At 39.0% G+C, this 23,293-nt stretch overlaps 1 protein-coding gene across 1 annotated transcript in view; it reads right to left on the minus strand.

The window, feature by feature from the left end:
• Positions 1-23,293, minus strand: part of DSCAM (DS cell adhesion molecule) — a 675,165-nt gene that overhangs the window by 253,987 nt on the left and 397,885 nt on the right. Inside the window, exon 9 of the mRNA XM_027586581.2 lies at positions 22,213-22,491. Coding sequence (XP_027442382.1) covers positions 22,213-22,491 — 279 coding nt within the window. The remainder of the gene's footprint in view (positions 1-22,212; positions 22,492-23,293) is intronic.

The following is a 23,293-nucleotide window of genomic DNA, read 5'->3' on the forward strand; positions in this document are numbered from 1 at the left end:
GCTCTCAACTCGGGGTTGCCATAAACTGTGATCCGCAGCACAGCTGGGCCACTGCTCCTCCAGCAAGGACCCAACAAGCGGCAGATCCGGGGAGACTCCCCTTCCTCCCCCGGGAGGAGCGGCGCGGGAGCGCACCGCAGGGATCTGCTGGGTTTGGAGACTCCACACGGGGTCGGGTGCCAGAGATAGAAACGCTCGGTCACAGGCCGGGTGAGCACGGAGTGCGGCCGGAGACCGGGGACAAGGGAGTGACTGCTTTTCTCTGGGGGCGCACTAGGAGCGGGGCCCCGAGTTCTCGGCTCCTCCGGGCGGAGATTGGGAGGCCACCATTTTCACTCTCGTCCTCCAAAGCTGTACCGAGAGCTTGCAGGAACAAAAGCTCTTGAGAGCAAACCCGAGCAGATTGCTTAGCCCAGACACACAAGGGCAGGGCAATTCCGCCTCCGGCAAAGACTTTTGGGAACCACGGCAACAGGCCCCTCCCCCAGAAGATCAGCCCGAACAGCCAGCAAGCCAAGACCAAGTTTACCGATCAAGGAGAACGGGAGAACTCCAGCCCTAGGGGAATACTGCACATAGAATTCATGGCTTTTTTACCATGATTCTTTAGTCTTTGAAAGTTAATTTTTTACCTTTTTTTAATTTTTCTTTTTCCCTTTTTCACCCAACATCCTATCAATCCCTTTTTTAAAAAACATTTTTATTCTTCATTTTTAGAGACATAATCTATCCATCCTTAGTAGTTACCCTTATTTTTGCCATATATATATCAGTTGTTCTCTCTTTAAAATTCTGAGATATGGTTTCTTCTAACAGATCAAAATATACCCTAGGGGTGCCTGGGTGGCTCAGTTGGTTAAGCGACTGCCTTCGGCTCGGGTCATGATCCTGGAGTCCCGGGATCGAATCCCACATCGGGCTCCCTGCTCAGCAGAGAGTCTGCTTCTCCTTCTCACCCTCCTCCCTCTCATGCTCTCTGTCTCTCATTCTCTCTCTCAAATAAATAAATAAAATCTTAAAAAAAAAAAACATATACCCTAAATCTCCAGTGTATGGCTTTCTTCTAGTCCCTTGCCTGATCATATTCTCTCCCTTTTTTTTTAAATCCTCTTCTTTCTTTTTTCAAACAACTTCCTATCTTATGAATTCCTTTTATAAAATCTTTTATAATTATCATTTTACAGTCATATTCCATCCCTTCATCATATTAATCCTTATTTTTGTACATATGTAAGTTTTTCTTTCTTTAAAATTTTGGGAGGCACTTTCTTCTAAGAGACCGAAATACAACCAAAATCTAGTGTGTGGCACTGATCTATGCACCAGCCTGATCATATTTGATCATATTCTGTTTTTTTTGTTTTGTTTTGTTCTGTTTTTGTTTCTTTTTAGGTTTTTCTTTTTCCTCTTCTTTTCCTTCCTTTTCCCCTGGTTTCAGGTCTTTTCTGATTTGTTTAGAGTATATTTTCTGGGGACATTGTTACCCTGTTAGCATTTTGTTCTCTCATTCATCTATTCTCCTCTGGACAAAAGGACAAGACAGAAAAACTCACCTCAACAAAAAGAACAAGAGGCAGAACCGACTGCCAGGGACCTACTCAATACGGACATTAGTACGATGTCGGAACTAGAGTTCAGAATGATGATTTTAAAGATACTAGCTGTGCTTGAAAAAAGCATGGAAGTTATTAGAGAAAGCCTTTGTGGAGAAATAAAAGAACTAAAATCTAACCAAGTCGAAATCAAAAAGGCTATTAATGAGGTGCAATAAAAAATGGGGGCACTAACTGCTAGGATAAATGAGGCAGCAGAGAGAATCAGCAATATAGAAGAGCTAATGATGGAAAATAAAGAGGCTGAGAAAAAGAGGGATAAACAACTACTGGATCACGAGGGCAGAATTCGAGAGATAAGCGATACGATAAGATGAAACAACATTAGAATAATTGGGATCCCAGAAGAAAAAGAAAGAGAGAGAGCGGCAGAAAGTATATTGGAGCAAATGATAGCAGAGAACTTCCCTAATGTGAGGAAGGAAACAGGCATCAAAATCCAGGAAGCACAGAGAACCCCTCTCAAAATCAATAAAAATAGGTCAACACCCTGACATCTAATAGTAAAACTTCCGAGTCTCAGAATCAAAGAGAAAATCCTGAAAGCAGCTCAGGAGAAGAGATCTGTAACCTACAATGGTAGAAATATTAGATTGGTAACAGATCTATTTACAGAGACCTGGCAGGCCAGAAAGGACTGGCAAGATATCTTCAGAGCACTAAACGAGAAAAATATGCAGCCAAGAATACTATATCCAGCTAGGCTGTCATTGAAAATAGAAGGAGAGATAAAAAGCTTCCAGGACAAACAAAAACTAAAGGAATTTGCAAACACAAAACCAGCCCTACCGGAAATATTGAAAGGGGTCCTCTAAGCAAAGAGAGAGCCTAAAAGCAACAGAGACCAGAAAGGAACACAGACAATATACAGTAACAGTCACCTTACAGGCAATACAATGGCACTAAATTCCTATCTTTCAATAGTTACCCTGAATGTAAATGGGCTAACCGCCCCAATCAAAAGACACAGGCTATCAGATTGGTTTAAAAACAAGAGCCATCGATATGCTGTCTGCCAGATGCATTTTAGACCCAAAGACACCCCCAGATTGAAAGTGAGGGGGTGGAAAACCATTTACCATGCTAATGGACACCAAAAGAAAGCTGGGGTGGCAATCCTTATATCAGACAAATTATATTTTAAACCAAAGACTGTAATGAGAGATGAAGAAGGACACTATATCCTACTTAAAGGGTCTATCCAACAAGAAGATTGAACAATTGTAAATATCTATGCCCCTAACATGGGAGCAGCCAATTACATAAGCCAATTAATAACAAAAGCAAAGAAACACATCAACAGTAATACAATAATAGTGGGGGACTTTAACATCCCCCTGACTGTAATGGACAGATCATCTAAGCAAAAGATCAACAAGGAAATAAGGACTTCACATGATACTCTGGACCAAATGGACTACACAGATATATTCAGAACATTCCATCCCAAAGCAACAGAATACACATTCTTCTCTAGTGCCCATGGAACATTCTCCAGAACTGATCACATCCTAGGTCACAAATCAGGTCTCAACTGGTACCAAAAGTTTGGGATCATTCCCTGCATATTTTCAGACCACAATGCTTTGAAACTAGAACTCGATCACAAGAGGAAAGTCGGGAAGAACTCAAATACATGGAGGCTAAAGAGCATCCTACTAAAGAATGAATGGGTCAACCAGGAAATTAAAGAAGAATTAAAAAAATTCATGGAAACCAATGAAAATGAAAACACAACTGTTCAAAATCTTTGGGATGCAGCAAAGGCAGTCCTGAGAGGAAAGTATATAGCAATACAAGCCTTTCTCATGAAACAAGAAAGGTCTCAAATACACAACCTAACCCTACACCTAAAGAAGCTGGAGAAAGAACAGCAAATAAAGCCTAAATCCAGCAGGAGAAGAAAAATAATAAAGATCAGAGCAGAAATCAATGAAATAGAAACCAAAAGAACAGTAGAAGAGATCAACAAAACGAGGAGCCGGTTCTTTGAAAGAATTAACAAGATTGATAAACCCCTGGCCAGACTGATCAAAAAGAAAAGAGAAATGACCCAAATCAACAAAATCATGAATGAAAGAGGAGAGATCACAACCAACACCAAAGACATACAAAAAATTATAAGAACATTTTATGAGCAATTCTATGCCAGCAAATTAGATAATCTGGAAGAAATGGATGCATTTCTAGAGATGTATTAACTACCAAAACTGAACCAGGAAGAAATAGAAAATGTGAACAGACCTATAGCCACTAAGGAAATTGAAGCAGTCATCAAACATATCCCAACAAACAAAAGCCCAGGGCCAGATGGCTTCCCAGGGGAATTCTACCAAACATTTAAAGAAGAATTAATACCTATTCTTCTGAAACTATTCCAAAAAATAGAAATGGAGGAAAACTTCCAAATTCGTTTTATGAGGCCACCATTACCTTGATCCCCAAACCAGATAAAGACCCTATTAAAAGGAGAATTACAGACCAATATCGTTGATCAATATGGATGCAAAAATTCTCACCAAAGTACTAGCCAATAGGCTGCAACAGTACATTAAAAGGATTATTCACCACAACCAAGTGGGATTTATCCCTGGGCTGCAAGGTTGGTTCAACATCCGCAAATCAATCAATGTGATACAATACATTAACAAAAGAAAGAACAAGAATCATATGATCCTCTCAATAGATGCAGAAAAAGCATTTGACAAAGTACAGCATCCTTTCTTGTTCAAAACTCTTCAGAGTATAGGGATAGAGGGTACATACCTCAATATCATACAAGCCATCTATGAAAAACCCACATTGAATATTATTCTCAATGGGGAAAAACTGAGAGCTTTCCTCCTAAGGTCAGGAACGTGGCACGGATGTCCACTATCAACACTGCTATTCAACATAGTTTAGAAGTCCTAGCCACAGCAATCAGACAACAAAAAGAAATGAAAGGCATCCGAATTGGCAAAGAAGAAGTCAAACTCTCACTCTTTGCAGATATTATGATACTTTATGTGGAAAACCAAAAGACTCCACCCCAAAACTGCTAGAACTCATACAGGATTTCAGTAAAGTGGCAGGATATAAAATCAATGCTGAGAAATCAGTTGCATTCCTATACACCAATAACAAGACAGAAGAAAGAGAAATTAAGGAGTCGATCCCATTTACAATTGCATCCAAAACCATAAGATACCTAGGAATAAATCTAATCAAAAAGGCAAAGGATCTGTACTCAGAAAACTATAAAATACTCATGAAAGAAATTGAGGAAGACACAAAGAAATGGAAAAACATTCCATGCTCATGGATTGGAAGAACAAATATTGTGAAGATGTCAATGCTACCTAGAGCAGTCTACACATTCGATGCAATCCTCATCAAAATGCCATCCACTTTTTTCAAAGAAATGGAACAAATAATCCTAAAATTTGTATGGAACCAGAAAAGACCGTGAGGATGTCAATGCTACTTAGAACAGTTTACACATTCAATGCAATCCCCATCAAAATGCCATCCACTTTTTTCAAAGAAATGGGACAAATAATCCTAAAATTTGTATGGAACCAGAAAAGGCCCCGAATAGCCAGAGGAATGTTGAAAAAGAAAAGCAAGGCTGGTGGCATCACAATTCCTGACTTCCAGCTCTATTACAAAGCTGTCATCATCAAGACAGTATGGTACTGGCACAAAAACAGACACATAGATCAATGGAACAGAATCGAGAGCCCAGAAACGGACCCTCAACTCTAGGGTCAACTCATCTTTGATAAAGCGGGAAAGAATGTCCAATGGAAAAAAGACAGTCTCTTCAACAAATGGTGTTGGGAAAATTGGACAGCCACTTGCAGAAGAATGAAACTGGGCCATTTCCTTACACCACACACAAAAATAGACTCAAAATGGTTGAAAGACCTAAATGTGAGACAGGAGTCCATCAACATCCTAAAGGAGAAGACAGGCAGCAACCTCTTCGACCTCAGCCACAGCAACTTCTTCCTAGAAACATTGCCAAAGGCAAGGGAAGCAAGGGCAAAATAAACTATTGGGACTTCATCAAGATAAAAAGCTTTTGCACGGCAAAAGAAACAGTCCACAAAACCAAAAGACAACCGACAGAATGGGAGAAGATATTTGCAAATGACTTATCAGATAAAGGGCTAGTATCTAAAATCTATAAAGAACTTATCAAACTCAACACCCAAAGAACAAATGATCCAGTCAAGAAATGGGCAGAAGACATGAAGAGACATTTTTCCAAAGAAGACATCCAAATGGCCAACAGACACATGAAAAAGTGCTCAGCATCACTTGGCATCAGGGAAATCCAAATCAATACCTCAATGAGATATCACCTCACACCAGTCAGAATGGCTAAAATTAACAAGTCAGGAAACGACAGATGTTGGCGGGGATGCGGAGAAAGGGGAACCCTCCTACACTGTTGGTGGGAATGCAAGCTGGTGCAGCCACTCTGGAAAACAGTATGGAGGTTCCTCAAAAAGTTGAAAATAGAGCTACCATACGACCCAACAATTGCACTGTTGGGTATTCACCCCAAAGATACAAATGTAGGGATCTGAAGGGGTATGTGCACCCCGATGTTTATAGCAGCAATGTCCACAATAGCCAAACTGTGGAAAGAGCCAAGATGCCCATCGACAGATGAATGGATAAAGAAGATGTGGTATATATACACAATGGAATATATTGCAGCCATCAAAAGGAATGAGATCTTGCCATTTGCAATGACGTGGATGGAACTGGAGGGTGTTATGCTGAGTGAAATAAGTTAGTCAGAGAAAGACATGTACCATATGACCTCACTTATGAGGAATTCTTAATCTCAGGAAACAAACTGAGGGTTGATGGAGTGGTGGGGGGTGGGAAGGATGGGGTGGCCGGGTGATAGACATTGGGGAGGGTATGTGCTATGGTGAATGCTGTGAATTGTGCAAGACTGTTGAATCTCAGATCTGCATCTCTGAAACAAATAATACAGTATATGTTAAAAAAAAAAGAAGAAGAAGATAGCAGGAGGGGAAGAATGAAGAGGGGCAAATCGGAGGGGGAGACAAACCATGAGAGAGGATGGACTCTGTAAAACAAACTGAGGGTTCTAGAGGGGAGGAGGGTGGAGGGATGGGTTAGCCTGGTGATGGGTATTGAAGAGGGCACGTTCTGCATGGAGCACTGGGTGTTATACGCAAACAATGAATCATGGAACACTACATCAAAAACTAATGAGGTAATGTATGGTGATTAACATAATAATAAAAAATTAAAAAAAAAGAATCTCAGAAACTTTTCCATCAAAATCTGAATCTCAGAAACTTTTCCATCCTAAAGTGATTAATTATGGGATGAACTTTTAAGAGGTCAATCACAGAATTATGTAAGAGGAGAAGGATTGTGTCCACCATATATCAGACACCTAACCAATGTGAGCATTCTTCCTCTCCTTTGCATAATTCCTGGTAAAGCTAATCTTGTCTGCCTTGCAATTTCCAGAATTCTTATTTTTGACACAGAAACATGGGCCTCTGTGCTACAGATCATTAGGGATTCCAGCCATCACATGAATGGACTGGGAGAAAGATCAGAGTTTATGTGAGATAGAAGCTTCTAAGCATGTTGAAATGATACAAACCATAGTGAAGATAATTTTGGCCATAAAGTAGCCAAGGAGGAGGGAATGATAGACACGAGAAGCAGCTGGAGATGGAACTCACTGCTGTGTTTCTGAAAGAGATGACCGTGATGGCTAGGAGTACAGAGCCAAGGACTAAACACTGGGGCTTGTGCTCCAACTGTTTCTTCCAGTTGGATGATCTGGTGCAAGCTATCAAATGTCTCTTGGTTTCAATTTCCTTATTGGTAAATTGGGGATAATTATAGCACTCATTTTATAGGATTGGTGTGGGGATCAAATAAATTATGATTGCAAATGTTCTCAGAACAGTGCCTGGAAGATATTAAGTGCTCTAGGAGTGCTGGTTAATTTAATAAATGCAGGTATGTCCAGCTTTAACATAACCTTAACAAACACAATTCCCAACTTGCAAATTAAATAATTTATACAGCCGATGGGTGTCTTCAATATTGCTTAACTAGTAAGCAATTTTACTTCATTTGGATGATATGCTGAGACACACATATTCAGTAAAATGTAAATATATTTAAATAAGGTGATAAGGCATGACTATCTCATGCTGGAGAAAAATGCTGGAGATTATATAGAGCAAAGTTTTCTAGTAAAAATAATCAACCTCAAAGATAGATTACAAAGTTTAAGGCACCATGCCAAAATCACTCTGGCCAGGTAGAAGGTAAATATGCAGTCATCTATAGTCTATGCTCTATTTGGCTCAAATTCTGCTGAGAGAAGGAAACCCCTTGTCCAATGGGCAGGGTAACTAATCTCTTGCATTTCCTCTGGAAGGATGTCTAATTATAATTGATCCATGACCCCTCCCCTCAATTTGGTTCCAATCCAAAGGGACATTACTTAAAAACTGATCAAAGAGGTTTACATGGGAAATGACCATTGACATATTGCAAGTGGAAGGTAATTACAGATGGAAATGGCTCATAAAACTGCAAATTATCTTTCACATCTTCCTTTTTCATCTCCTTGTATCAGGTACTGATGGTTCTCCCTCGAAAATGTATCACATATCCTCAAATTCTCTTCATCTTCACTGCCATGCTCTGGTCACAATGGGTAGGCCGGGTGTATGGTAAAGTGCCACACACCCTCCATCCATCTGGTTTCAGCACACGGAGGGCTGGACAGTTCCATGCACTTGCCAGGGTACCACACCAAGAGCATGAGTCTCTCTTTGCTGTCCCAGAGCCTTCTCTAGACTTACAAATGCTTAGTCACTTTCACTGATGCAACCCAGAAATGTGGGAGACAAACACATAACAATGAGAGAGGGCGGGGGGGGAGTGCCCCTCCTCTCCATCCTTCCATCCCATGGAATGATTCTGAGGCACCTTCTATGCCTGTGCTTCTCAAACATTAGAGGGCATCAAAATCTCCTGAGGAGCTGACTAAAACACAAGTTGCTGAACCCTATCTTCCAAAGTTTTGACTCAGGAGATCTGAGGAGGGATCCAAGATACTGTCTTTTTAATAAGCTTCAAGTGATGCTGAGGCTGCTGGTCCAGAGACAATACTTTGAAAATCACTGTTCTCTGTGAGTCCTCAGAGGATTCCTCAGGGTACAAAGGAGCCCCAACTGCCCACAGCATCAACAAGCTCATTAAAACAACTTTAATTGATACTTTCCCTCCCTTTCTGATCTCATTCCCACCCCCATCCCTCACTCTGGAATCCAGGAATCACATCTCAAATAAGTGATCAGCGGTCAATCATGGACCTCGAACTCTGCTTTCAGAGGCACTCCCCTTGAAACAAGGCCAATACTGGTTCTTAGCTGGTTTCTGGAGTAGCCTCCTCACTGGTCTACCTGGCACCTACAGCCCAACTTGAATCTGTTCCCCATACAGTGGCCTGAAGAATCCAAGACACTAATTGGATGAGGTGAGTCCCTGCTTAAAATCACCAGTGCATTCCCATTGTCCCTTGATATAATCCAGACTTCTACAATATCTTGAAGGCTCTTTATGACTTGGGTCTCTAGTCTCCAGCTTCATCTCTTGACACTCCCCTTTTGCTGTTCTAAAACCCCATCTATTCTCCAACCCCCACGATTGCTCTTGCTGCTGGGTCTTCACATAAGCTTCTGCATTTCTTTGTTTAACAAATTCTCACTTATTATTATTACATCTCAGCTCAAAGCCCATTTTGTCTGGAACACCCTTACTGATGCTGTGGATGAGATTGACTGCCCCCACAAACCCTGTGTTACCTGCTATTGCCTTTATCAAACATGTCTCGTATTGCTGCTTTCATTGCCTGTCTCCCCCGTCAGGCTCTATACCATAGGAGAATAAGAATCATTCCTTTCCCACAGACCACTGGATCCCCAGCATGGGGCACAGCAATAGAACAACAGAAAGCTCTCTGAAAATGCTTGTTGAATGGACAAACAAATAGGTATTATTATTCCAGTTTTACAGAATAGAGAAATAGATTTTGTCCAGAGTAGCATGTCTAAGTTAATACCACAGATCAGAGTGACTCTAATGCCGAAAGCTTTGGAGTGGATGGACCTACTCTCTTCTGAGGGTAGAGAGCAGAAAGCATTCTAGGAGGATTCTGGGCAAAGAGATACGGACAGGAGGTGGAGCTGTTGCAATTTGAGCTAAAACTTATGATAGGACCCGAAGACTTAATACTCTCTGTCGTCTGGGTTATAATTCCCCAAAGTTGCTAGTTCCCTTTTTAAAAATTATATCTTGGGGGTACCTGGCTGGCTCCGTTGGTTAAGTGGCTGGCTCTTGGTCTCTGCTCAGGTCACGATCTTGAGGTTGTGAGATTAAGCCCCACATCTGGCTGTGCACTCAGTGAGAAGTCTACTTCAGATTGTCTCTCCCTCTCCCTCTGCCCCTCCCTCCAGCTTGTGCGTTCTCTCTCTCTCTTTCTCTCTCTCTCTCAAGTAAAGAAATAAAATCTTTTAAAAAATAAAATTATATTTTTGTTTCCTTTTATTCGTGTAACACTTTATTTGGTGTGTTGTAGTGAGCAGGTTTGCCAATATAGTTGGTTTTCCAATAGAAAGTGGAGGAGGAGGGTGATTAAGGAAATAGAAGGGAGAGATTCAACCCAATAACTATGTCACACCCCCATTCTTGACATACACCTTAGTGTCATGGGACCCATGCAGTCTGACAGTATCTCAAGGCCCCCGGGATTCCTTGGAGGGAGCTGAATATTGAAAGTTATCTGGAATTTGTGCTTAAAAATGTGCAGAAACTAAACTTTTTTCGAATGGTGTGTTTTCAACTTGTATTCTAACTTTTACAAGTAAATTCTGCCTCTAACAGTTTTACAAAAATGTTCTGAAAAGGCCATAAAACTGTTTAATAAGTTTAAAAAATGAGGGCTGTTCAAAATACAGTGATCTTTGGTTTGGTCTGTTTATTAAAGGAAGGAATTATTTTTGGAGTTTTTAAGAGAGGAATAGTAGTATGCTTATAATAGGACAGGTATTTTTCTTTTTTAAGTTATTTTTTTGTTTTATTATGCCATGTTAGTCACCATACAGTACATCATTATTTTTTGATGTAGGACAGGTATTTTTCAATGTTAGATGGAGTCCAATTTTTTTTAATGTTTGAAATGCATGGCCTCCAAGAAGCTATATATTTCCAAAGAATGGATATAAGCTTCCTTAAGCTGTCAACAGGGACAGGGATTCGGCTTTACTGAAGGTAAAACTGGAAGCAGGGATTCGGCTTTACTGAAGGTAAAACTGGAAGCTATTTGGTGGGGGGGGGCATGTACATAAATATTGCCATTCTCTACTGGATGGCATTTAGTCAAGATGGTAATTGGTCAAAGTCTAGGTAAGATTTAATTTATGACACTGGAAACTAAAATCCAATGGCTTCCTGTCACAAGCAGAAAGATGGCCTGGCCTTTGTCCTCAAACCTTTCCCTCCTCCCTTATGGGACACTGAGCCCATTGTTCTCTTGCTGCTCTTTGAACACACAAACCTCACTCCTAACTGAGGTTCTTCAAGCGTGGTCTATCTGCCTGGCACTCCCTGTGCTTTATTCCCTCACCTTAGTCAAGTCGGCTCAAAAATCTCTTCAGAAAGGCTTCCCCTGTCCACCCGACCTGACATACCTTTCCTATCCCTATCACTTTCAATCCTCCTACTAGCTTTACTTTCATAGTACATGTAGATACCCGACATTGTGTGTTTGTTGTCTCTGTCTTCCACTGGAATGTGAGGTTTATGGAGCAGGAACTTGGGATCTCTATTTTGATCATCACTGTACCCCAGCACTCAGAATATCTGGTATAAAATAGATGCTTAATAAATGTTTGTTGGAAGAATCAATGGATGAAGTAAAATGATAGCACAAATATGATATCAAAAATTGGACCACTAAACATAGCAATAAGATGGTGGCCTTGTATAATTTTTTATTTTCCTTGCCAAATAAAGGTTAACTAGTAGCCTTCTGTGCGGTGTTTGTTTTCTATGTGGTAGCCCATCATTAAAGGCCAGAAACAGCAGATACATCATAGGACATAAAGAAGTATGAGAACAGTGACTTCCTTTGAAATCACAGAAAATCATCGCGTCGGCGGCTTTCTTCTCAGTGATGCAGAGCCAATAATAGGAAGCAAAGGGCATGTGTGTTCTGTCATTAAGTCTAGTGCTTTCCTTCCAAATGTCTTCATTAATGCCAAGGTCACCCGACTGAGCATGACATTAGGGAGATCATCAGTCCACAGCCAGTGTAAGCCATGGGGCACACACATAAGAGCTAAGGGTTGTTTGGTTCTTTTTTCTTTTAATTTCCCTTATGATAACAGCTAATGTACTTTAAATTAAGTTTCTATAAATCTCCCCAATGACCCGGGCAATCAAAAACTGTGCTAAGCTCTATAATGATCCTAGGTCATAAGTCTGTGATAGAAGGAATAACTCAGAATTGGACTCCAAAACTCCACTGCTGTCATACCCATTCATTCTACACCTTAGCTGAATTATCTCAGTTGTCACCTTCATTTCCTGTACACAATTTACCCCCAACTGCTGTGGTTCCTTCAAAAACATATTGTACTTTTTCCTTTTAGAATATATTCCCAAGGCCTTCATTCTAATTAATCATCTATGCTTGGATTGCCCCATGGTCTCTTCTATGTAGTGTGTCCTCAACCATGTTCCAAAATCATGTGGATGTGAGTAGCAGGAATGGACAGACAGAGGGACAAGGGTAGAAGGGTGTCATCACCCACTCAGTGGTTATTATGTGCCAGGCACTGGGATAAATACATCATTTAACCCTCAGAAATCCCTATTAGGTACCATTCCATTTTATGAATAAGAGAATGGAGGTAAACAGAGGCTAAGGAATTTACCCAAGGTCACATGGCTAACAGGTGTCATTATCACGTTGGGGCTGAAAGGAAGAAAAGAGGAAAGAAGAGAAGCAGGGAAAAGGTCTGGGGAGGCAGGCTTGAAGGCCAGCACGCTTTCCCTGGGCTCTCCTGTCCACATAGCACAGCCCATCACCTGCCTCCCAGAATGGTCTTCCTCCCTCCAGGCAATCTGTTCAAGGACATTTGTAGTTCCCCATCACTTCCTCCGTCAAGCACATACTTGTTGATAACAACAGGCAGATGGGCAAACTCTGACCATAGCACAGACTCTATGTCTTGGCTGGTGCTAACCCTCCCTGACCTCAGAACATATATCTGGACACCTGTGTCTCCTCTACTCATTCATGGAGAGTCATCAGAGGGCCCTGCTGCCAGCCAGGTGCCAAAGTCATACCAACTGTCACCTTGTTACCTAATTAAAATACTCTCAGCAGCTCCAAGAGGTAAGTCTCACTGTTGCTATTTTACAGATTAGGAAATTGAGGATCAGAGAGATTCAATCATGTTCTCAAAGTCACCTAGAAAATGAACAAGCAGAAGTGTGGACCTTGATTTTCTTACTGAGAGACCGAGTAAGAAAATCTTGCCCCTTGGATGGGGCAATCCAAGCATAGGTGATTAATTAGAAATGCATGAGTGTTGCATTTTTATTCTCTTTCTAAAACCCTACTCACATCAAGACTGACACAGCTCACTCCTTCCACGAAGCCTTCTCTGAACATATCAAACACTGGTCTCTCCCTTATTAGAGTTCATTCTGCTCTTGTGATTAAGAGTCTGTCACTTGAAGGCTTCCAAACCACCCTCACTGTGACAAGGCAATTTCAAGGTTTCTAAACTCCTCATTCTATTTCTGTTTTTCCCAAACTACATCTCAGACCAAAAACTTTAAAACTTCCAAGAGAAAAACATTTCTTAAGTTAAAGATTTAAATAAAGACCCATATAGTTATTCTCTAAAACTGTTTGCTATTTTCACGTGGGTTTTATTTCCCCAACTATACCTTTGCATTTTTTTTCATGAACCAAATGATAACTGTTTTCCAAAGTTAATTGGTAAGTCCACAGTTTGCAATATGGAATGCTCTTTCATTAAATGGCAATAAAATGATAAGATTCTTCATCTTACCTAAAACGTCTATTTAGCTGATTCAGAATATGATCCAGCCAAAGTGGTGATAAAATTCAACTACTTGACCATTCAAATTAAAAGCTGAAATTTGAGCAGCTGCCCGATTTCTAGCAATCGAAGACAAATTGCTGCCACTCACAGCAAATATTAGCCATCCACAGAGAAAGTTCCCTGTCCCAACTATTATGTACTAAGGGTGGATGGAGAATGGAGGAGACAATGAGAGGTCCATGTCCCACTCCAATACCCAGCACAGTCCTTGGCCAGCTACTCTTGGGGAGAACGTCTATCACCAAGGCTTCTCACACATTTTTCTCAAATAGTTGGTCCCCGATTCCTGCAAAGTGTCTTCTGAATTAACCCTACCTTTGCCATCCCTGCTACCACTACTTTAGCTCCAATCATCACCACTTCTCATGTGGACCACAGAGCCTCCCCTCTGGGCTTCTGGGATCCTGGTCTCACTTTATTGTGTATGATTTTTTTTTTCTTTAGACCCCCCTTATTCAATTCCTGTGGCCTCCAGACCTCAGGACACAGAACCTTCAAACTGTGAGCCAGAGTTAGCCCTGGGTCTCACCCTCTGCCATGTTAGTCTCCAGCCACCCTATTCCACACCAGGGAAATAAGTGCATCTGCTGTCTCAAGCCTCCCCACCACTGTAGGTGAAAGACCTTCTTCCAGAAACACACTGCCTTCCTTTCTCTCCTTTGTAACTCGCTGCTGTATTTTCTAATGCCTCAGGATTCCCCACCCCCTCCGGGAACCTGCCTCATGTGTCTCCTAACCTAAATTTGGTAACGTTCCTCTCTTCTTTCATAGTTGCCCTACAGCTTTGTCACACCATCCTGTGGGGCTGTCACCTGTCTCTCTCCCACTATATGGGAGCTCTTACTGGGAAGAAATGAGCATTCATCATCCCAGTAACTATTCCAGGGCCCAGCAATTATAAGTATGTGCTAAGTACACTGCTGTTTCATGCTGGAATAAGAGAAGGATGAAGGAAAGTAGCACAGAAAAAAACTCAGTCATTCGGGAGTGGGTGTAAAAGGGTATATTTGTATCTACCCATTGACGCTTCAAAGAGGTATAGCTCAGAATATTTTTTTTCTTTTGCTAGCAAGTAAAACAAGAAAATGCAGAACTTGTCAGACTGAAAATTTTTAAGAAAAAAAAAAAAACCACAATAAAGATGGCTACTCATAAGGACTTTAAAGCAGAAAATGCTTTATCCAAGATAACCTGTAGTCCTTATTTAATTAATCCATTTAGCCATTACCATGCCAACTGAGAGTCAAGAAAACTAAGCTCAAAGCTGATTGATAGGGGTTTGTTTAAGGTGTCTGGCTTTCTGGAATCAGAACGATGACCTATTATGGTATCTATAAAACAGGCACTCCAGACCTGACCCAATTCTAGAGTTTAGTTGAATGAATCATAAACCAATTCTCATCATAGCTAAGTTAAAGGAACTTGTATACCTACGTGCCTTCCATATGCTGTTAAATAGAATTAACAAAAACACAGGGGCGCCTGGGTGGCTCAGTCAGTTAAGAGTCTGCCTTTGGCTCAGGTCATGATCCCAGGGTCCTGGGATCGAGCCCCTGTCAGGCCCCCTGCTCCGCGGGGAGTCCGCTTCTCCCTCTGCCTCTGCCCCTTCCTGCACTCATCATGCTCTCTCTCTCTCTCAAATAAATAAAATCTTAAAAAGAATTAACAAAAAATATTTACTAAAAGCCATGTTGAAGATAGAATATTTTCCACATTTGTTATAAAAGATGATACAGCCTGTGAGGAAGAAAGTGTTTAAATAATAGCCTTTCTTTTTAAATGAGCATTAGAGCCAGAAGGGAAGCTACGACTTATTGATTTAAGGCCAGCCACTAACCTGTGACATCTATTCCTTTTCTATAGTCCCTTCCAAAACACCATCCCATTTTTAACAAACCTCTCTTGGTAGGAAAGTTGTTATCTTGCAAAGTAAGTTACTTAATTATTTCATTTTTGAAGAATTTTGACCCTTAGGAAGGTTATTTTTTAAAATTTTAAAAGTTAAAGTACAATTTACATAAAGTAATATACACAGCTTTAAAGTGTATAGTTTGATAGGTTTTGACAAGTGCACACATGCACAAAACCCGCACCCCATCAAGATTTAGAATATTTCCATTCACCCCAAAAGTTCCCTCCTATCCATTCCCTGTCAGTTCCCAATCCCCCTTCCCAGTTGCAACAATTCTGATTTTTACCTCTGTTGATTAGTTTTCTCTTATAAATGGATATAAATTGACTATGTGACAAATATGTTATAAATAGGACATATCACTCTTTGTGTGTGTCTGGCTCATATCGTTCTTCAGAGCTGGCTGCGTTCTGTGGGTATCAGTAGTCTGCTCTATTTACATTTAAAGTAACTATTTATAGGGAGGGAAGGACTTGTTCTGGACATTAACGAAATGTTTTCTCTGTCTTATTCTTTTGTTTTTTATTTCCTCTGTCACAGTCTTCCTTGGTGTTCCATTGTTTTTTAATATTGACAGACTTTGACTTTGACTGCTTTCTCTTTATCTTTTGTGTATTGGTATATTTGTTAACATTTTTCCGTACACACCCATGTCATCAGCACATTTGTGCCTTCTATCACAAATGCCATGCCTTCTATTTCTTTTTTCTTGTCTAAGCATAAAGGCTATTACCACTAAAACAATACTGATAGAAGTGTTGAGAGTAGACATGCTTATGTCTTTCCTAATCATGAAGATAAAGAATATAAAACACTATGGATTTTTCATAGGTGCTTTTTATTCTAGTGAGACAATCACTATTGTTTGTTAACTGAGAGTTTTTTTCTTTTTAATCAGGAACGGAGATTGAGTTCTAGTAAATTCCTTTCGTCTATTTTAATGTGTGATTTTTTTCTTTATTTTGTTAATATGATACATTCTTTTGATTAATTTTGAATATTAAACCAAGCTTTTATTCCCCCGATAAAGCCCACTTTGTCATGGTATATTGTATTTTCTTTATATTGCTAATTTGATATGGTAATATTATGCCAACTATTTTTGCACCTATACTCATGAGCAATAACAGTTTGTTAATTTTTTTATGTGCAATGCCTTTATCAACTTTTTATCTTAAGGTTATTCTGTGTCTAAAAATTTGGGAACTCTTCCCTTTTCCTTGAATATCTGAAGGAGTTTGTATAAGGATGCTATTATTTCTTTCTTAAATTCTTCCGAAAACTTACAAATTAAGTAAGCTCTCTTGGCCTTCAGTTTTTTTGGGAAGGTTTTTGATATGAATTCAAACCTTATAACAGACATAGGGCTAGTCAGATTTTTACTTTTGTATCTACTTGGGTAATTTATGCCTTTGAAATCATTGATCATTTGATCTAAATTGTCAAATATACTGGCATAACATTGTCCAAAACCTTTCTTTACTTTTAATTAATGTCTGTAGGAACTATAGTGATGTTTGTACTTGCATTAGTTTTCTCTAGCTGCTGCAATAAATCACAACAAACTTAGTAGCTTTAAATAACAAAACTTACATTCTTATTGTTCAGGTGATCAGAATTCAAGAATATTGCATTCTGTAGTTGCGTGATATAGTCTATAAATATCAACTAGATTATATGGGTTGATAGTGTAGCTTAAATCTCTATTCTTACTGATTTTTTCTGTTTGTTCTATTAATTATCGAGAAAGGAGTCTTGAAATTCCCAATTGTCTTTGTTTGTCTGTTATTCCTTTCAGTTCTATTTTGTAACCATGTGTTTGGATTTCTATTACTAGGTGCATCTGTATTTCAGATTTATATGTTCTTGTTGATGAATTAACCATTTTATTATTTTAATATGTCCTTATTTGCTTATAGTAATATTCATTATCTTGAGATTTTATTTAATATTAAATAAATATTTAAGTAAATATAAAATTAAATAAAGCCTGAGATTTATTTTATTTAATATTAATACATCCAATTAAGTTTTTTATGATTGGTGTTTTATACCATTTTATCTTTCACTATTTATGTCTTTATACTTAACATGGGGTAGCATGTACTTGAATCTTGCTTTTTAATTAAGATTGATAATCTTTGGGCGCCTGGGTGGCTCAGTTGGTTAAGCGACTGCCTTCGGCTCAGGGCATGATCCTGGAGTCCCGGGATCGAGTCCCACATCGGGCTTCCTGCTCAGCAGAGAGTCTGCTTCTCCCTCTGACCCTCTTCCCTCTCGTGCTCTCTCTCTCTCATTCTCTCTCTCTCAAATAAATAAATAAAATCTTAAAAAAAATTGATAATCTTTGCTTTTTATCGGTAGGTTTAGTCCATTTATACCTAATGAAAGTATTGATATAGTTGTATTTAAGTTTTCCGTCTATTTTCCATCTCTTCTTTGTATTTTATCCCTCTTTTCCCACTTTTTCCCTAGCTAATTGAGTATATTATAATGTTCTTTTAATCTATTCTGTTGGATTAATATCTATACTTGTTTCATTTTTGATAATTGCTCAAGAGTTTGCATTGGACATATTTAGCTAGCAGCATCTATGTTCAAATAATATTATACCGCTTCATGTATAACATAGGATCAATTTTACAACAGGAAAATTCCCCTTTCCTTCCTGTTCTTTGTGATATTATTGTACATTTTATTTTTGCATGCTATAAATTATGTTTAAACAAAAACATCTAAATATTTTAAAGGAAATGAAAATGATAATAAGGTGTATCTTATCTTTAGCCATAAATTTATCATATCAAGAGATCTTCATTCCTCTTGTAGATCAATTTACATGGAATTGTTTTCTTTTAGCTTCAAGAACATTCTTTAAAATTTACTGTAGTAAAATCTAGCTGGTGATTCTCTAAATCTTTACTTGTCTAAAAATGTATTTATTTCGCCTCCATTTTTGAAGAGGGTATTTTGCTGGTTATAGAATCCTAGACTGACAAATGTTCCTCCACCCCCTCCTTTCAGCACTTTAAAGCTACTGTTCCATTCTGTTCTGGCTTGAGTTGTTTCTGATGAGTAGCCTAAAGTTTTCCTACTTGGTCGTCTTGATGTAACAAGTCAAATTTCTCTGGTTACTTTTAATATTTTATTATTAGTTTTTAACAATTTAATTAGAATGTGCCATGGCATGGTTTTTCTTTGTCCTTATTTTTTGAGGGTTTCATTGGTCATTTTGATATGTAGATTTATATTTTCCTTCACATTTGGAAAATTTCCAATCATTATTTTTCAAATATATTGTTCCCTCCCCCTCTTTCTGAGACTCTAACTATGTATATGTTGGAGTTCGACATTTTCCCAAGTTCAGTGAGGCGCTGTTTACTGTTTTTCCCTTTTACCTCTCCATGAAAATATCTGAATAATCCTGTCATTATGTCCTCTTTATCTGTGGCACATGTTTCTTTCCTCTCTGACTCATTCCCATGAGCATGTAAGCTTCTCTTGTCCCATGTCCCATGTTCTCTTCAACTTCCTCTCCATTTTTCTGCCTCCCATCATAGCAATGTTTCTGAAAATAATCATACATATTTCCTTGAATTCCCACACATTTATTCACCTTCCTTTCCATTCACTAGCCCTACTAATCTGACATTCACTGCAACCACAGAACTCTTCATGGTCATAAACAATGTCCATCTCCCTAAACCCAATGACCAATTCTTGGATTTCCTTTTTCTATTTCCAGTGAGATTTTATATACATTATTACCTGCATTTCTTGATATATTTCCTAATTTGCTTCCAGTACCCCCACAGTCTGCTGGACTTCCTCTTACTTCACTGGCTTTTCCTTTTCCCTCTCTGTTTCCTTTGCTGATTCCTGGAACCTCAAATCCTGGAATGCCTTGGGTCTGGACCTTCTTGTTCCTCCCTCATCGTTTCCTATGTCACACTGCCACTCTGTTTCTTCTCCACTTCTGTTAAAGACTTCTATTTACCCTATTAAGCAACACATGTGCTTCCTCTCATTGGCAACATTCACTTTATAAACATGTTTTGTTTGCTTTGCCTCCAAAAGATATTGCAAATTCAACTCCTTGTCATTACTTTAACCATTACCTCCAAAGATGGCTATTTAATTAGTATGGGCTGCAACCTAGACATTAAGAATTTTAAAGCTTCCCATGTAATTCTAATGTGTGACAAAATTTGAGAACCACCAATAGGTGGTTTTTTGGGGGGGAGGAGAAAGTAATACCCTGTCAATATGAAAGATGGATCTACTCCCATGGATTATGTTTTAATTGGGCTTAGCTAGGGCCAGAAAATGTTATCGGTGTTTTCTTAAATCTGTTAAGATGTCTAGATTGAGGATTACTGTCCCACATTATCTTGTCCTTGACTACGTCTCCAACCACTGACCTCCTTGTGAAACACATTCCCTTTCTCAGAATTATCTTATCTCATTGGTGATTTGATGTTAATTTCACAGTTTATTTGACATATTTGAAGAAAATCCACATGGAGCCACTAATCAGATCGTGATCAACCACATCCTCTCAAATGGCTAGGCTCAATTTCAGTTCATCTGACCTCTGCCCTTGGTCAAAAAAATCCTGTTACCTTCCCTGCAAGGGTAAGTGATGCAAACAGCATGCGTGTACACTTTTGTCTAACATTCCGTTCTCTGACTTGCATCTTTCAGAGCAGATTATTCAGGAGACAGGCTGATGTACTGCTTTGTCCTTCACAAATAATAGTAAGAGTCAATTCCTCATGTAAGAAAACATTTGGGAAATGGATACCACATTGGCTTCCATTTTTATTTATCTTCAAAAAATGAGAAATAAATTCATGTGTTCCTATTCTTATACTCAAAAGCACAAGGTAGAAAGAGAAAAAACTGTCACTTGTATTTTTAGTTCGTATGTGACTGAAAATATATTTTCTTACTCAGGGAAAATCATTTTTTACAAATACAAATTTGGTTTCTTCATATAAACTCTAAGTAGTTCAGTCTGTTTTGTTGGGAAGTACATAGAAAGTACATTACTCTTCAGCCAGAAAGGAAGGAAAGATGTCATGAGGACAAGGTCCAAAGACTAAGGAAGGACACAGGGATCCTTTGCTCAAGAAAGAACCTGCTCAGATCTATCAACTATCTGGAAAATAATGGAAATCAACCTCTCCCAACAATTACTCTGAGAGCCCAATATTTGGAGATTTTAAAATGCAAATAATCAACATTAACGTAAGTCTTTAATTTCATATAGTTGCTTTTGCAATACAGGTAAGAACTATACTAGGACATGAATGCATATAGTTCTTGGAGAATCATAAAATCACATGTCTGTGCCCAACAGACTTTACAGAATACTAGCTGCTCATTTTGCAGATGAGGAGTAGAGCCTTCATGGGAATTTGGTGATCAGAATACAGATTTGAAACAAGACAAATGCTTACATTTTAGATGCACTGAGTCCCCTGCCAATATTTTCTACAAGCTAGACCACTCTATTGTAATTTCTAAATACGTATTATTCCACTTTAATTTAATAAATGTTGTTATAGCCTCCTAAATTAACGAGAGGTCTAATGCTAAACAGAAGAGAGGAGGAAAACATATTTCTAAACTGAAACTACACATTTCTAAAACTAAAACAAAAAAATACAAGAAGCTACTATTTGCTATGTGTCAACTGAACTTCACTAAAACAAATAATAAAAACAAAGCAATTACTATTTTATGAATCTTTAGAAAAAGTGTGATCTGGCAAAAAATATTTGACATTTTTAAAGCCATCATTCTAAAAACTAATATTATATTTTTCTCGGGTTTGTTTCTTTTACTAACTAGAATCATGCTGTGTGTATTGTTCATTGATGTGCTCGTTGGAGATGTTCTCAGCCGGGCACACTCCTTTTACCCATTATATATTCCACAGAATTAGTGTTACTGTTTGGGTTGCTTCATTCTGCTGTTATAATTATGCCCACTTTTGTGCACAAACTTGAGTACTATATGGTATTATATGCAACTGATGAATCACTGGACTCTACCTCTGAAACTAAGAATACACTATATGTTAATCAATTGAATTTTAAAAAAGGAACCCCTCCCTCGAAGAAGAATATTATAAATAGTGCTAAATAGAGTAAATACAATAAAGCAGGAGCTCATGGACTTTTGGGGCCGATGTAGGAAAAGCCTAGTTCATTCATTAAATCCTACTCCCACCTCTTTCTACATACCTTTCTTAGCTGCTAATTATTTGGAGCTTCATATTTTCGGTAAATAAAACCTTGGTTTGGTGTTAGTGGAGTTCGTGGTTGGTTTCTATAGTTGCAGGTTTTATTTTAATGGAATCACAGCAAATTGTATGAGTTCTAATTCTTTTCATATTATTTCAAGTGAACACTCTCTGTAAGCATTGTTGAATCTGACTGCATCGATGCTGCGCATCTTATGTCCCTGTCTTTACCTCTCACAATCAGCTGGCTTTGGTGCTCCACCGCCGCGGCCTCATTCCGGGCAATGCAGGTGTAATTCCCATTGTGCATCAGGGAGAGATTGGAAATCCGTAAGGAGCTCGTGAAGTCAATGTTGTCGATGGTCACCCCAAGGCTCGCTGGGATTGGCCGGCCGTCCTTCTGCCAAGTGATCGTGATGGGCAAGTCCCCTGAGACCACAACACATGGGATAAAGACCCGCTGTCCAATGGAGAATCTTGGAAACTCAAAAGGTTGAATAAAAGGTGGAACTGCAAGAAAGAAGAGAAGATGTAAAAGAGGAAAGATGGTAAACTGTGCACATGCTCTCCACTCTCTTTTCCTTCAACCCTCCTGTGTGACATTGAAAGAGGAATACAGTCACTGCTCCAGCATGAACATACACGAACTGGGAGAAGAGCTGAAATTGTGCTATCCTGCTCTTGCATTTTCTCACCGTTCTAAATGAAAATCATGGCTTAATTTGTACCTCGGCAAACATACTTAATTTATTTCAATAGACTTTTTAGAAAATAATCATTTTTGAATGAAAATATTTCTGACTCTGCACTCTTCATGTAAATACTGTGAAAGAGGCATTTGGGTTTGGTTTTCCCTTAGAAGCTTTTGAAAATGATGTGTACAAGAAAAGATTTCTTTCCTGCTTTGCTAATACTAGCACAATCATTACTATTCCCCCTTTAATGCATTCCATGCCTTGTTAACAGGTGTACTTTAAGCATGTTCAAGAAGAGATTCTGGGCACCTGGGTGGCTCAGTCGGTTAAGCGACTGCCTTCAGCTCAAGTCATGATCCTGGAGTCCCGGGATCGGAGTCCTGCATCGGGCTCCCTGCTCAGCGGGGAGTCTGCTTCTCCCTCTGACCCTCTTCCCTCTCGTGCTCTCTATCTCTCATTCTCTTTCTCTCTCAAATAAATAAAATCTTTAAAAAAAAAAAAGAAGAGATTCTAATTTCATTGTTAAACATGTTTTTAGGACTAACGTCCAACAAATAGCAAATGTTAACGAAAGAGACTTATTTTTTTTTTAGGATAATCACATCTTTATGCTGTAC

Source organism: Zalophus californianus, chromosome 1, assembly GCF_009762305.2.
Source record: "Zalophus californianus isolate mZalCal1 chromosome 1, mZalCal1.pri.v2, whole genome shotgun sequence".
NCBI classification, from domain to species: domain Eukaryota; kingdom Metazoa; phylum Chordata; class Mammalia; order Carnivora; family Otariidae; genus Zalophus; species Zalophus californianus.